Source organism: Falco peregrinus, chromosome 4, assembly GCF_023634155.1.
Source record: "Falco peregrinus isolate bFalPer1 chromosome 4, bFalPer1.pri, whole genome shotgun sequence".
Classification (NCBI taxonomy): Eukaryota; Metazoa; Chordata; class Aves; order Falconiformes; family Falconidae; genus Falco; species Falco peregrinus.
In genome coordinates, this window is record NC_073724.1 from 49,896,853 (window position 1) to 49,911,673 (window position 14,821).

Below are 14,821 nucleotides of genomic sequence, written 5' to 3' on the forward strand. Positions count from 1 at the left end.
ACTTATCATTTTGGATACTATTTTAAGAATGTCAGAGAATCCCTTAGAGACAGACTTTGTGTTCTATATTAGGAGTAGAAGCCTTGGTTGGCTGGTTGTTGGATCATCCTGATGTTCAAATTACGGATCTCTCTGACGCTGATACTATCTCTGATGAATATTCAGATGAGGAAATAGCAGAGGAGGTGGAAGAAGCTGAAGCTGCTTGCCCTGTGGTAAGTATCAGCTAAGTAAAACCCAAGGCATGCTACCTGGCTGCAAATTTTCTAATTCTTTCCTTTTATGAGCTTTGGTTAAGAGTACAAGGACATTCTGCTTTCCCAAGCTTTCAAGACTGTAACGAGGACCACATTTGCCATATGTTTCTAGGGCATGTCATATAAGAGCTCAAGAATAATCTAGAAGTACTTATGTATGAAGAGCACAGGGGAAGAGTGGAATACATGTAGACGTTGAACGAGTGGTGGCTATAAGTATCCCTGATAGTTGGTCTCAGTTTCATCTGAGCAAACACTGTATCTGTAAAGGACTCCTTCCATGCTCCCCTCCCCCTCTCCCTTAATTTGATCTTGAAAAAAGTATGTTAGCTACAAGGAATGATGAGGAATTTATGAATAAATGACAAAAAAATGTCAGTGAAATAGCTTTTTCCTTACAAAAGCTATTTTCACTTACAGGTGATAAAATGACCTTTACAATGCCTATTGAGTGTGATGGCTTTAATGTGAATTTATTCGTCTTCTGTTGGCTTTCAGGAACTGTTTCAGTAAGGATTCGGCAATAAAGTGAAATGGGTTCTATATTTTTCTATTTGTTTTTTTATGGAGCTATGTTGAGTTTTCTGGCACGTGGGATTCCTGTAATTGAAAGAAATGTTTTATGTTTTAAAGGAAATTGACTTGATGTTGAGTTCTGGTACCTTTATCAGTATTTCAGTGAGAAACTGTGCCATGTATTGCCTTGAATGAAAAAAGATTTAATGCTCAATACAGAACAAAGTTTCCTGAAAATTGTCATTACAGCTGGAATGCAATAGTTCTCTTAACATTTTTTTAAGTTAATCAAATCTCATAAGGAATAAGTTCTGATAGCTACAGTCTCGTCTTATCTTTTTCATCAGCTTGTTTTTCTATGGGAATAATTTAAATCCCATTGTACTATATAACAAAAAAAAAAAATTAGTAGTGGACTTTAGGAAGGATTACCGTTTACCATTGTTCTTTTCTTGGGTTCTTTTAATCTCTAAACAAGTAGCCTAAGAAGTGGAATGTGAATGTGTATCTGTGAGGCTAAGTTACTCACAAATCCTTTTTGTTCTAATTTCATTTGGCAAGCAGATTTCATAAAAGCAACTTGCAGCTTGTTTCACACGTTTTGAAAATTTGTGGCTATGTTCCTTGGCAAGTCATTTCGGAAACTAAACTTTAGCTTAAAGTAGATAGTAAATATTAGCACTATAGTTAGTTGAAGGTTTTTCCTATTTTTGGCATGCAACTTGGACATTATATGTGTTTGCTCTTGTTGGGTTATCTTCAGTCTCTGTTAACATTTTCATTTATCTGAATTAAAGACAGATTTTGTGACTGTTACATGTTTATTTTGGATCTTTTTCCAGGCAAGTGGCGCTGTTGTAACAGAGAGCCAGACCTATAAGAAACGAGCTGATTTCTTAAGTAATGATGACTATGCTGTGTATGTGAGGGAGAATATTCAGGTAAAGTATGATGATCAAAAACTGTATTGAAACTACTTTCCTTCTGCTACAAAAGTTCTTGCACAGCTATGGCATTCTGTTGTTTGTTTTCCCCTAGGTGGGGATGATGGTTAGGTGCTGCAGGACCTATGAGGAGGTTTGTGAAGGAGATGTAGGCAAAGTTATTAAATTGGATCGAGATGGATTGCATGACCTGAATGTACAGTGTGACTGGCAACAAAAGGGTGGTACTTACTGGGTCAGATACATCCATGTTGAGCTTTTAGGTAAGTTCACTGCTGACTGCTTTTGAATAAAAAACTGAACGATACATTAAAGGGAGATTTATTTTTGGAGGGGAAAAACTCACTCACCCTGCATTTATTCTTGCAACTGCTAGGATTCCCACCGCAGAGTTCAGCCTCTCATATCAAGATAGGTGACAAAGTTCGTGTGAAAAGCTCTGTTACCACACCCAAATACAAATGGGGATCAGTTACTCACCGAAGTGTGGGAGTTGTCAAAGGTAATGTCTATTTCAAAAGGGGCATGGGAAAATAGTAAAACTGGAAACCACAGACTTTCTGCAGTGTTTAAGGAGAGAATCTTTTAGACACAAATCACAGTTTTGTGGAATGCTGCCTAATAGGAAGAAAGTACAGAATGCATTTGATGTGTGTGATTAATTTGTAGACATGTAATCTGTGGCAGCCCATTTTGTTAGGTGTGTTCATCTGCTTTTTGAGCTGCTCCATTCATATGCAGTAAAGGACTTTCAGAATCTGTGCAGCTTCCTGTTGTAGTTCTCATTTATACTTTGGATGAGCCACAAATGCTTTTCCTTTAAGAAGGAATTTTAACTTGAAGACTTCACATGGTAGTGAGGAGGAAGTGGGGTGCACTAGTATCAAGCTGTAAGGAATGTTGTAGAAGTAATCTGTGGGGCACAGATTCTTTGAAGAGGTACAGATCTTGGTCATAGTACATTTGTGCTTAGAAGTACTCTCTCCATTCAGTAACTGTTAAATAAAAACAAATAAAAGAAATCGGAGTCAAGTAATTTAGATAGAATAATATATGTCTTCTAAGAAAAAAATCTTTAGACCTCCCTTTCCCTCTGCCCCTTTTCCGGCTATCTGATGAGTTTAATATATAGTTCCATTAATGTGAAAGGTTACTTTTGAAGTTTTTTTTTATTACATATTTCTGCTCTGATGTTGCACTGGACACTTTCTGCTTCATTTTTTTTATAGACATTTGCAACACATTGTGTTTTCTCCATGTTTTTGTCACAGCTTTTAGTGCCAATGGAAAAGATGTCATTGTAGACTTTCCTCAGCAGTCTCATTGGACTGGCTTGTTGTCAGAAATGGAACTGGTTCCCAGCATTCATCCTGGAGTCACGTAAGTGATGATTTACATTTTTCTTAACTTGTAAGAGTTATCCTTTAGCTTTATTATGTTGTTTCCATTATCTTGACTTGTGTTACAAGTAACTTGTACTATGAAAACTACAAGAAATACACTTACTGTTGTTCTTTTGTGAAATCAGGTGTGATGGCTGTCAGATGTTTCCTATCAATGGGCCTAGATTCAAATGCAGAAACTGTGATGACTTTGACTTTTGTGAAACCTGTTTTAAAACTAGGAAGCACAATACGCGACACACTTTTGGCAGAATAAATGAACCGGGTGAGTTTCAGAATCTAAGTTTTCCTTAGATTAATTTAAAATGCATTGAATTAGTTTTTAAAGAAACAGTTCTAAAATTTCTGTACCTTAATGTAATGAAATTAGTGTTCAGACTGACCCTCTAGACAACAAAACATTTTTAGCAGATCATAGCACTGCTACAATTGCACATGGCAGACTACACCAGAACATCAACCCTTAAGCTTTCTTTGTAGTGTAAGAAAAGTTTTAAAAACATGCCTACGTGGCAGTAACTCGTTATGTCAGAATGGCATTTACAGCTACACCAAGAATAGAACATAGAATTCTGTAATCCTACTGCCTTTTGCAATCAGCCTAAATGTAGGTAAATGTAGCAGGTGCATCCTGAAATACCAAAGATACTGTCTTACCCCTCACTTGCTCTTCAGCAGTTTTGCCTATCACTGTGTGGTGGCTGTTACCTCTTTTCCTCCATGATGTGGAGACTTCAGAGGGGTGTGGTGGGAAAGGGAAGCCTTTTGAAAGACTTGACATTTTTGGTTTCTAAGTGAGGAATAGGTGCAGCCATTTTCACTCCAAAATTTTTGGGGTTATGCATTATTACGCAAAACTTACCTGACGCTAGCTTTTCTTTCTTTTCTCTCCACCTGTTTAAAAATCAGTCCAATCCCTAGCGTTTGCAAGGTGATGTTGGCTTCTGGACTAAACTCCTTCATATTTACACATAGCCAGGCTAATTGGTTTGGAAAATGATTAAAACTATTTCCCTACTAGAAAACACGAACATGCATTGCATGTGTATGATGGTTTGTTTAAAGGGCAAGAAAGACTTTCCATTAATAAATCAGTTAATACAGTTTTACAGCTAGTATGGTGTGAATCTGTAATCCTCCGCGTTGCCCTGGATAGGGTAACAAGAGTTAGTATTCTTTTAGTCAGGCTTTCTAGAAGCTGCAAAGATCAGTGAAGGAAAGTAGAAGTGGGTTTTTGCAGGGAGGAAATCAACAACTCTCCAAACTGCCTCATCCTTGAACACGATTCAGAATTTGTAGTGTGGTAACATTAGCTGTGTCTGTTCTCCTGAAAGAGATTTTTATTGCAGGTTGGTTGCATATTTTTCATATGCTGTGGTGGTGTACAAAATTTGTGTGCTGTGGGCCTGTGTTTTGAAGCATTTGTCATTATAAATATTTATTTATATTTCAAAAGGAAGGACCCTTTCAAGTGACTATTTAGTCAAGAATGTTAGTCTTTTAAGGATTCTGTCAGTTTAAAGATGGCATGCCCCTGTAATGTTTTATCATTCGATTTTAGGAATTACTCTTAGCATCTTACATTCCTGAAGAGAGTAATTATCTTAGTTTTTTTAATGTTTTTTATTTTTACTAAATTATGCTTAGTTTCTTGGTACAAATCAATCATAAGTTTAAGAACAGAAAACGTGATTATTCCAAATGACAGACATGAAAACTTGTCTGGTAAAGTGCTTGAAACTAATTTAAAAAAAAATAAATCTTGAGCTATGCCCTTTAAGTGTGAGTAGTATTACTATACCTATGTGACGTGCTTCTGTGTTCTGCCTTCAGACTATGTACCCTAAGTCTTTGATATGTTATATTTCCTTTCACATTGCTTATGGGTTTAATAAAAGCAATTTTCTTTGAGAGGTATGTGCTTAACGTTTCACTTAACCATGCAGGTCAGTCTCCAGTCTTTTGTGGGCGTTCTGGAAAGCAGCTGAAGAGACGGCATAGTAGCCAGCGGGGAATGCTACTGGATGATTGGTCAAGAATAGTTAAAAATTTGAATGTCTCATCCTCTGTGAATCAGGCTTCACGTCTTATTGATGGTAGCGAGCAATGCTGGCAGTCTTCTGGCTCACAAGGAAAGGTAACATTCAGCCATAACTGCTTTGTTCTGGCATATTTCCTCTTAAGAGGATAAGTACCTTAAGTGAAATGTATTTGTTTGTTACCTTTGTGTAAGATAGAAGAGCACTAAAAACAAACATCGGAAGTACAAAACTGTGTTTCTTCCTAGTAAATGTGCCTATTTTTTTAAAGCTGAGCTTCATCTTTCTAAGTTACAAGGAACTTCTACGTGATTTTTTTTTTTTTTTTTTAATACAGGGTAATTACTGTATTCTGTAGTTGGTTAGGCGGTTACAGTTGTCTTTTCAGTACAATAACTGATGATGACAATTGTTCTTAACAGTCAACTTACATTTTACTTAAGCAAGTTTGTTGCAGCACAAAAAGCACCTGTGCTCTCACTAGCTAAAACCACCTCCAAGAACTCCCTCACTTGCATAATAGAATATCTTGAGTTGGAAGGGACCCATAAGGTTTGCTGACTCAACTCCCTGCTTCTTGCAGGACTACCTGAAACTAAACCATATGACTAAGAGCATAATCTGGATGCTCCTTGAATTCTGACAAGCTTGGTGCCGTGACCACTTCCCTGGGGTGCCTCTTCCACTGACCAACCACCCTGTCACACCTTTTCGTAATGTCCAGTCTGAACTTTGCCTGACACAGCTTCATTCCATCTCCTTGTGTCCTGTCACTCCTCACCAGAGAGAGGAGCTCAGCATCTCCCCCTCTTGAGGAAGTTGTAGATGGCGATGAGGTCTCCCCTCAGCCTTTTCCAAGCTGAACAAACCAAGTGACCTCATAAGTCTTGCCCTTGAGACCTTTTACCATTTTAGTTGCCCTTCTCCGGATGTAGTCTAGTAGTTTGATGTCTCTCTTCTACTGAGGCGCCCAAAACTGCACACAGTACTTGATGGGGTCTCACTAGTGCAGTGCGGAGTGGGACAGTTTCCTCCCTCAACTGGCTAGCTATGCTGTGCTTGATGCACCCCAGGGCACAGCTGGCCCTTTTGGCTGCCAGGGCACACTGTTGATTCATATTCAATTTGCCATCAGCCCACATCCCCAGATCTCTGTACATGGGCCTGCTCTCCAGCCTCTTGTCCCCCAGTTTATATGTATAAGGAAGATTACCTTGTCCCAGGTGGAGAGTCTGGCACTTGCTCTTGCTAAATTTCATGTGGTGATTGCCCAGCTCTCTAGTCTATCCAGATCTCTCTGTAAGGCCTCTCTACTCTTCAGGGTGTGCACAGCTGCTCCTAGTTTACTATCACTGGCAACCTTGCTTAATGTACAATAACTCATGTGTCCAGGTCATTTATAAAAAACATTGTTCCTTAGTTTATGGCTTACTGGTTTTATTGGCCCACAGCATTGCTTTGGGACCAGGATTTGCAGCTAGGCTTCTGTCCAGCGTGTTTAGATGCTCTGTTGATGGTTATGCTGAGAATATTCCCAAGTACCTTTTCATCAGTTTGTCTACAGACTGTCACAAAAGTTTTACATTATATCCCATTGCTTGACCTCTGATGGTATTGTGCTTTCTCAGTCTTCTCAGTGGTGTTGCTCTTGGGTGAAATAAATCATTTGCTGCAACTGTTTTTCTTGTATTTGGAGGCTGGACAGGTGAGAAGTTCACAAAGTTGTTTTCTTTTGGCCAGTTCCCATGCATTACAGCTATTGAGTACCATTCAGAAATGTTTTCCATGCTCTCTTCAAAAACAGCACACATTTATTCTTGTTAACCATACAGTGATCCTAACAGTATTATCTGAAAATGAAACTGTGTCTTTTCCCTAGCACTGGATTCGCTTGGAGATTTTTCCAGATGTTCTCATTCACAGACTAAAGATGATAGTGGACCCTGCAGACAGCAGTTACATGCCCTCTTTAGTTGTAGTTTCAGGTATGTGTATGTTCTCTGGGAAGTCTTAATTTTTTATTTTATTTTTTTTGTACACACCACAGTAGGTATTTGTCTGGTTTCAATTAACGTAGTCATCAATTTTAACATGCATCATGCCTGTTTATGAAACAAATACCATATCTTAAAATGTTTTTCTTTCCATGTTTTGTTTTCTAGGGGGGAATTCCTTAAATAACCTTATAGAGCTAAAGACAATCAATATAAATCCTACAGACACCACAGTGCCTCTTCTCAGTGATTGTACAGAAGTAAGTGAAATCTGTGTGAGAATTACTCTGGTATGCAACAGAAAAATAGTTTTCTGCAAGAGATGAATGAGAAGCATGTTGTGGTGATTATAACATGGTATTTTACTTTTCCTCTAAATTAGCACTGTTTCTAGCAGTTCAGTAAAGTTGATTATCCTTGTAAGTTTTACCATAATCACGGTGTAACTCTGTAATAGCCTTAGTAGTAAATATACTTTAGGGTTTATGTAAATCAATATACCTATGAACCAAGAAGACATCTCAATAAACTTAAATTTCAGGATAATTTTGGTGGGTGATAAAGCTTATTTTGGATACTTGTTCTGATATTTTTTAGTAACAGCAAGGAGGAATGCATGATGAATTTTTAGAAGATGGTAAGTGAAATCATTCTCAGATTAATGAGGCTATATGTTTTTGAAGTATGAATTACGTAGGGCTGAAAAGCCAAACATTTAAAGTTACGGATTCATTTTGTTAAGGTGACAAACTCAAGCAAAAGTTCTAGTTTTTTTCCTGTTCTATAAAGTTATATAGGACAGAAAATATGGCAATTTTTTTTTTTGTCTTAGTACCACAGGTATATTGAGATTGCAATCAAGCAGTGCAGGAGCTCTGGAATTGATTGCAAAATACATGGCCTCAGCATACTGGGGCGTATACGTGCAGAGGATGAAGATTTGGCTGCAGTCCCTTTCCTTGCTTCTGATAATGAGGAAGAGGATGATGATAAAGCTAACACTGGGAGGTAGGTCACTGCAGCGGCAAGGGGGAAATGAACCCTGGTGTCTATATATTCCTCTAATTCAGGAGATTGTTGTAAGAATTACTACTTAATTAGGTAGTGAAGAGAAATCGGTATCTTTGTTAGAATTGTAAGTAGGTAATTTGTTGATAAGTAACTTGTTTAAGATTATCACACTGGTAAGTCAGTAGCATTTTGTGCAACTCCGGTTTCTGCGGTATGCTTGGAGTTGAAAACCTAGCTGAAAACTTGATGTATTTGTGTGGTATGGGGATGTATATATTTATCATTGCTCAGCAAAACATTCTGGGATTTTTTTTTTTCCTGGTTTTTAGTTGTTACAGCCACCAATTAACTGTGGTGGTGTAGTTTGAGTACTGTAGAATCAGTAAATCCAGTAAAAAGGTGTTTGTGCTATAGCATGCAGGTTGCTAAACTGACCTTGCTTTTTTTCTCTCAATATGTTCAGCCTTGTTAGAAAGAAGGCAGCTGGGCTCGAATCAGCAGCTACAATAAGAACCAAAGTTTTTGTTTGGGGGCTGAATGACAAAGACCAGTTGGGAGGGCTTAAAGGTTCCAAGGTATGTTTCTTGCTTTCATACTTCAGTACAAAACAGAAACAGCTAAAAATAAAAAGTAGAAATCTCACACAACTCAAAATTCAAATTTAATCTGAATATTACAGTTTTATTATCAAAAGCTAAGAAGAGTAGGTTTAATGGCTTGTTACTGCTAAGACATGTAGAAGACATCTGCTGGATAGAAAATTGGAGAAAATTTGCATTTTGGTTGTTACTCTGAGATCCAGTTTAATTTTTAGCAGCCACTTAATTTGTTTTAGATGGTGAACTAATTGTTCTAAAAATATGTAGCACTCTATACATATTCTGTTCCTTTTGAGTTTGTGTGTATGAAATGAAGATACTGGTGAACTTTTTTATGTATTCTGTGTTCACGGAGCTGGTGCAGTCATCAGAAAAAAAAAAAAGTTGAATTCTGATCTTTTGATTTGTGTATTTGATTACAATTCAGTGTAATTTGAGAGGAAGTTCAGCCCTGTATGAAGCCATTTGTACATAATTTTTAATATAATGCAAGATGGGAGATATGTGGTGATTGTTTAATCAATTTAAGTTACCATTAATCTGAAAAGTATGTTAAGAGAGCATTTCTTTAATCTATGTGGTAAATACAATAGTACACATTTTATCAGTAGAGTGCCTTTCAAGAAACAAAAAGTTACTCTTTTCTTCAGTTTTTTTAAAAAAACTACTGAAAGGGAAGTCCCTGTTTATATCACATTTCATTTTTTCTTAGATTTTGTATTTATCATGGTTTCAGTATTAAATGCTGTTTCTTAGTTTCTGTCTTTTGTCTGGTGTATATATATAAACTGGTATGTGTCTGAATAATATTGGGAGTTTCATGTATTTAAAAACAAAATTCATGTGGTTTAAAAACAAAAAGAAAAGTACATATTAGAGTGACTGGTTTATCACTTAGGAATAGCTCTTCTTTTTAAAGTGTAAAACTTTAAAGTGTGTTGTCATGGTTTTTATTTCCTGTCTGCTCTAGATAAAAGTCCCTTCCTTTTCTGAAACCCTGTCGGCCTTGAATGTTGTACAAGTAGCTGGAGGATCCAAAAGCCTTTTTGCAGGTAATATAAGTTTAAAATAAATACAATTATTTAAGAGCAGAAATAGACTTCCAACTGTGAAACATTAATGGCATTTCAAACTTTTTTCTTCCTTCATTTTAGTGACTGTAGAGGGTAAAGTATATGCCTGTGGAGAAGCCACAAATGGAAGGCTGGGTTTAGGAATATCTAGTGGAACTGTGCCTATTCCCCGCCAGATTACAGCTCTCAGTAACTATGTGGTGAAGAAGGTGGCTGTTCACTCAGGTATCAGTTATTGCTGTTCTTTATATATATAAATATAACACATTAAGCCTGAAAATACTTGCTTTGCAATTTTTCTGGATGCTATGACAACTCAGCATATCTGATATTTTAAAAATAAATACAGGTTATTAAATTCTGTCTGTTGGATACAATGGCAGATTAATAGGTCTGTTATTAAAATCTATGAATGTAGACCATACGTGGTTTCTTACTTGCTGGAAGTTAAATTTGCTAGCTTTTGAATAGTTTTTCAGTCTGATCCAAAGTGTTTCCATTATTTAATATTGCGAAATGGTAGCTTTTCTTTTTTTTTTTTCCCTTGCAGCACTGAAAACAGCAAATTGCACGTTCATTCTTTTTGTTTTAATGTGCCAGGAAGCCTAGTCTCACAAAAGTTTTGTGGTTTAAGTCAAATCACATAAAAACTCTGAAGAAAATAAGTAATGTATATTGGGTTGAAAGGCTTATAGAGTTACATTGTAGAAGTACAGCAGTGTCAAATATTTCTCTGAGATTTCTGCAAGACCTGCTGCCTGCTTGAAAGCTTGAAAATTTAAACTTCTGTTTACACTTTTAGGTGGCCGGCATGCTATGGCATTAACTGTTGATGGAAAGGTATTTTCGTGGGGTGAGGGAGATGATGGAAAACTTGGTCACTTCAGTCGAATGTAAGGATACCAAATGTGTCTGTATTTCAGTAAGAGAACATTTGTGTTGCATGTTCTAACACAGCTGACCACCACTATTGACTGGCAGGATTTTTAATAGAACTGGGGGCAGAAGAATTGTGTTTGTGAAGGGATTTTTTTCAGCAGTGCACATCAACCTAAGGTGCAGCGCTTGTAGTAATCTTCAGTCATTTAAAAAGGAGCTATTCAATTAATGCAATAATTGGAAACATACTTTGTGGATAAAGTCTTTCATAATAAATTTCACATAAATTTCTTACCCCTTTCAGTAATATATAGTTTAGTCTTCCACAGAACAGCTTTGAGGAAAATTTGGATTTTCTCAGGTTTTTTATTGTATGCACACAGAGCAATGTTTTGAAAGGAGGGGTGGGCAGGGAAGGGGGAGATAAATATACCCCATGGGGAAATGTTTGTTTGCTATTCTGATATATTTTGAACACCTTCTCAGAATACATAAAAATATTACAGCGGCCAACTCAGATGGTTAATATGTGACAACAAATGAGTGTTCGTAGGGGTATGTGTGTCATATCAATGAAAATGGAAGAGCAGTATTGTTGTTTATTGTTCAACTGCCTTATGTCTTCTGTAATTTTATTGGAAGTAAGACTTGGAACCAACTCTTGGGCATGTCATGAGAGCAAATTTTCTAGAGGCCATGCATAATTTTACAAAAATAGTGGCTCTGATACACAGTGTTAGAAAACCTTGAGTTGAAACTCTTCCCTGAATTTAAAGAATATTGTAACCATATGAAAAGTTTCTGGTACTCTCATAGAAGCCTAACAGTAAATCCCAGTTCTAATTTCTCTCTCACGAAGAGTGAAGTTAGGATGGGAGTGTCATCTCTTAATCTTGCTATCTGACTCTGTGTCCACAGATAACAAATGGCTTAACTTTGGGCAGTGACAGGATATCAGTTTTCACTTTGTATTACACACTCTTTGATTGATTCATCACTTTGGTATTTTGGCTTTGTCACCTAAGTTTTGTAGCATATACATAAAATATTTCATTAAATAAACTTTGAAGTACATTAAAATAGTGTAAACTTTAGATTTAATGGTGCTACCTGAAGAGTACATCTTGGAGTCATGATGTTGCATATTACTTTATCTTTAGGTTAATGTTAGTTATTGCACAAAATGTTTTTGGATTATGAAAGTTGGAGTATGTTGTATGACTTTTTCATAACGAATGCAATGATTTCTTTGCTCATTTTCTGTAGGAACTGTGATAAACCCAGACTGATAGAAGCGTTGAAAACCAAACGCATCCGTGATATCGCTTGTGGCAGTTCTCACAGTGCTGCCATTACCTCAAGTGGTGAACTGTATACATGGGGTCTTGGAGAATATGGAAGGCTAGGACATGGAGATAATACCACACAGCTGAAGCCTAAGATGGTAAAATGTTTCTTGTCTCTGATGAAATGTGAATGTGTTTGTTTAATAAATGATAACAATAAAAGGTGAAGTACAGTGAAAACCCATGAAAGCAGTACGAAGGCATCATTTTGGAGTGATCTAAATTAGGTTTTGGTATACATACCTCTAATAGTGGGCAAGCTATTTCAGGAAGGCCAGAAAGATCCACTCTTTTTCTTGGGAAGTGATATGAAATGGCTGGTGCTGTTTAGAACATTCATGTCCTGCATCTACTTTGATACATAGGTGAAAGCTGCTACTGTTGTTGAGTGATGTTGGACCATAAGTGAGCAAGACTTGATAACCCTTTGCTAAATGGCATGCTTAGGCTGGGCACAGTGAACAAGATCAGTCATAAGATCTTGAAAAATCGCTGTAAAGTTTCAAAGAAATTATGTTTTAAAATGTCTTGCTTACTTTTTCTATTTTGCAGGTTAAAGTGCTCCTTGGCCACAGAGTCATTCAGGTTGCTTGTGGAAGCAGAGATGCTCAGACTCTTGCTTTGACAGATGAAGGTAGGAATATCTTGTTCCAGAACTGTTATAGCACATGGCAATGCTGTGATCATTGTTTGACCTGCAGTTTTGTGTTTGTTAGGTTTGGTGTTTTCTTGGGGCGATGGTGATTTTGGAAAACTGGGCCGAGGAGGAAGTGAAGGATGCAACATTCCTCAGAACATTGAAAGACTGAACGGCCAAGGTGTTTGTCAGATTGAATGTGGTGCACAGTTCTCATTGGCACTGACCAAGTCAGGAGTGGTATGGACATGGTATGTTACGTTTGCCAGAAAGTATTAACAAAGCAATTATTGTGAAGTATATCGTGCATTTATTGCTATTTGACTGTCTTAACTCCACCTGTGCCTTATCTGTGTGCTTTGTCTTTAAAATTGGCAGCTCTTTGAGATAAGCTGTGATCTGTTCAATTACACTTAACACTTTCTTATAGTATGCTGAGTTGTATATTGTACTCTGTTAGGATGCCTGGGTCTTAATGAGTGGAGGAAGGGGAAGAGCATTCCCTCTCTTGGGAGCAATGGAGCCTGTAAAGGACTGTAAAAAACCCTGTAATTCAAGACTTTGGAGTGGAGTGGGAAAAACAGAACCTGGGAATTATTGTTTGCCATATGTAGCCTACAGCTAAAGCAGAGACTGAGAGGGTAAGGCTGTAGTAGAGTAAGGAAGTAAGCTAAAGTTCAGAGGAGATGGGATGAACTTCCTTGGGAACACAGGGTCTCTACAGAGCTCGTTGCTGCTCAGAAGGCCACTGAGTTGTCAGTAATGATCCCTTGAAGCAAGAACTGGTATGAAGTGATCACAAAGTTATTTAGAAACCCTTCTTACTTGTCTTCTGTGTGTTCAAAACAACACAGAAACAAGACAACAAAAACTTGGTTTTTTGAGTTTATAAATAATTCTGTAAAATTTGAGAGCTTACTGTATGGCAGGTCAAAATCACAGCTCTAACCAGATCAAGGTCTTACCCCATCCTTGTGTAGTAAGACTGACCTGTTCGACGTATATCAGAACTAAGAAGACTTAAAATAGTAATTTTTGTCATTGTTTTTGAGCAGTTGATGAATGATATGAAGAGAAATCCACAAAGCTTCTCTTTCAATAAGTAACTTCTTTTGAAAGGGAGAAAAACTTTTAGCAGAGGTGTCATTTCTGAGTGGCCACTGGAAACTGTATTTTTCCCTGTCGCTTTCCCCCTCTTAATTTTTTTTTTTTTTGAGTGACAAAAGGAGTAAGAGGAAAGGGAATTGGCAGTCTTTAAGAACGTTTTGCAAAATTTTTGTTTGTTCATTCCTTCCTTCCCCCAGCTTGTCTTAACAGTGTTATGTGTAGTCATAAAACCTACAGCTACTTCATGATGCTACAGGTCTACAAGGAGTTTTTTTGCCTCTGTTTCAGCTGTGCATGCCTGCACTTAAGGGTGGCTGAGTTGCTTTGAGACTTCTTGAATTTGTGCTGGTTTGAGGGAGAAGTCACAATGTATGTGTTACCACTTTTTGTAGGCATCATACTAGTCTCCAGTGTAACATAACCTTTTTTGAGAAAAATTGGTGGTGGTGAAGAGCAGAACTGATTGAATGGCTACTAAAAACACAGTAGAAGAAATGTCAAGTTTTTTTTTTCTCTGTACATCACTTTTGCCTGTGGTGTCTTTTTAGTGCAGTTTGTGTAACAGCTTTAGAGAATTTAAATTATGGAGGCTTTAGAACCTATATTGAGGCTTGCAACAGTGTGGAAAAAACTCAATTCTGAAAACATGTTAGTTCCTGTTTTTTTTTTTTTTTCATGAGAGTAGATTTAGAGAGTCTGTTATTGTTAGATTTATCCTCTGTAATATAAATCTGTCCCAAGTCTATGAAAACACATTGATTTTTTGTAAGTATTATAAGTATTTTGGTTTGGGAAGCTGCATTGACAGAGGAATGTGTAAACAGTGGAATTGTTTTGAATTTTACACTTACTATCTGTTGCAGGGGTAAGGGTGACTACTTTAGGCTAGGCCATGGCACAGATGTGCATGTTCGAAAGCCACAAGTTGTGGAAGGACTGAGAGGTAAAAAGATTGTGCATGTGGCTGTAGGCGCACTCCATTGTCTAGCAGTTACTGACACTGGACAGGTACGTTG

The 14,821-nt window shown here is 37.2% G+C and overlaps 1 protein-coding gene across 3 annotated transcripts in view; it reads left to right on the forward strand.

The window, feature by feature from the left end:
- The window catches only part of HERC2 (HECT and RLD domain containing E3 ubiquitin protein ligase 2), a 113,406-nt gene that overhangs the window by 63,422 nt on the left and 35,163 nt on the right, over nt 1-14,821 (forward strand). For all 3 annotated transcript variants that reach the window (XM_055801514.1, XM_055801517.1, XM_055801515.1), the window contains exons 47-64: nt 73-215; nt 1,616-1,714; nt 1,812-1,980; nt 2,094-2,219; nt 2,989-3,097; nt 3,246-3,385; nt 5,067-5,257; nt 7,039-7,144; nt 7,322-7,413; nt 7,986-8,161; nt 8,628-8,739; nt 9,734-9,815; nt 9,918-10,061; nt 10,639-10,729; nt 11,982-12,159; nt 12,614-12,695; nt 12,778-12,949; nt 14,669-14,813. In XM_055801514.1, coding sequence (XP_055657489.1) covers nt 73-215; nt 1,616-1,714; nt 1,812-1,980; nt 2,094-2,219; nt 2,989-3,097; nt 3,246-3,385; nt 5,067-5,257; nt 7,039-7,144; nt 7,322-7,413; nt 7,986-8,161; nt 8,628-8,739; nt 9,734-9,815; nt 9,918-10,061; nt 10,639-10,729; nt 11,982-12,159; nt 12,614-12,695; nt 12,778-12,949; nt 14,669-14,813 — 2,357 coding nt within the window. The remainder of the gene's footprint in view (nt 1-72; nt 216-1,615; nt 1,715-1,811; nt 1,981-2,093; nt 2,220-2,988; nt 3,098-3,245; nt 3,386-5,066; nt 5,258-7,038; nt 7,145-7,321; nt 7,414-7,985; nt 8,162-8,627; nt 8,740-9,733; nt 9,816-9,917; nt 10,062-10,638; nt 10,730-11,981; nt 12,160-12,613; nt 12,696-12,777; nt 12,950-14,668; nt 14,814-14,821) is intronic.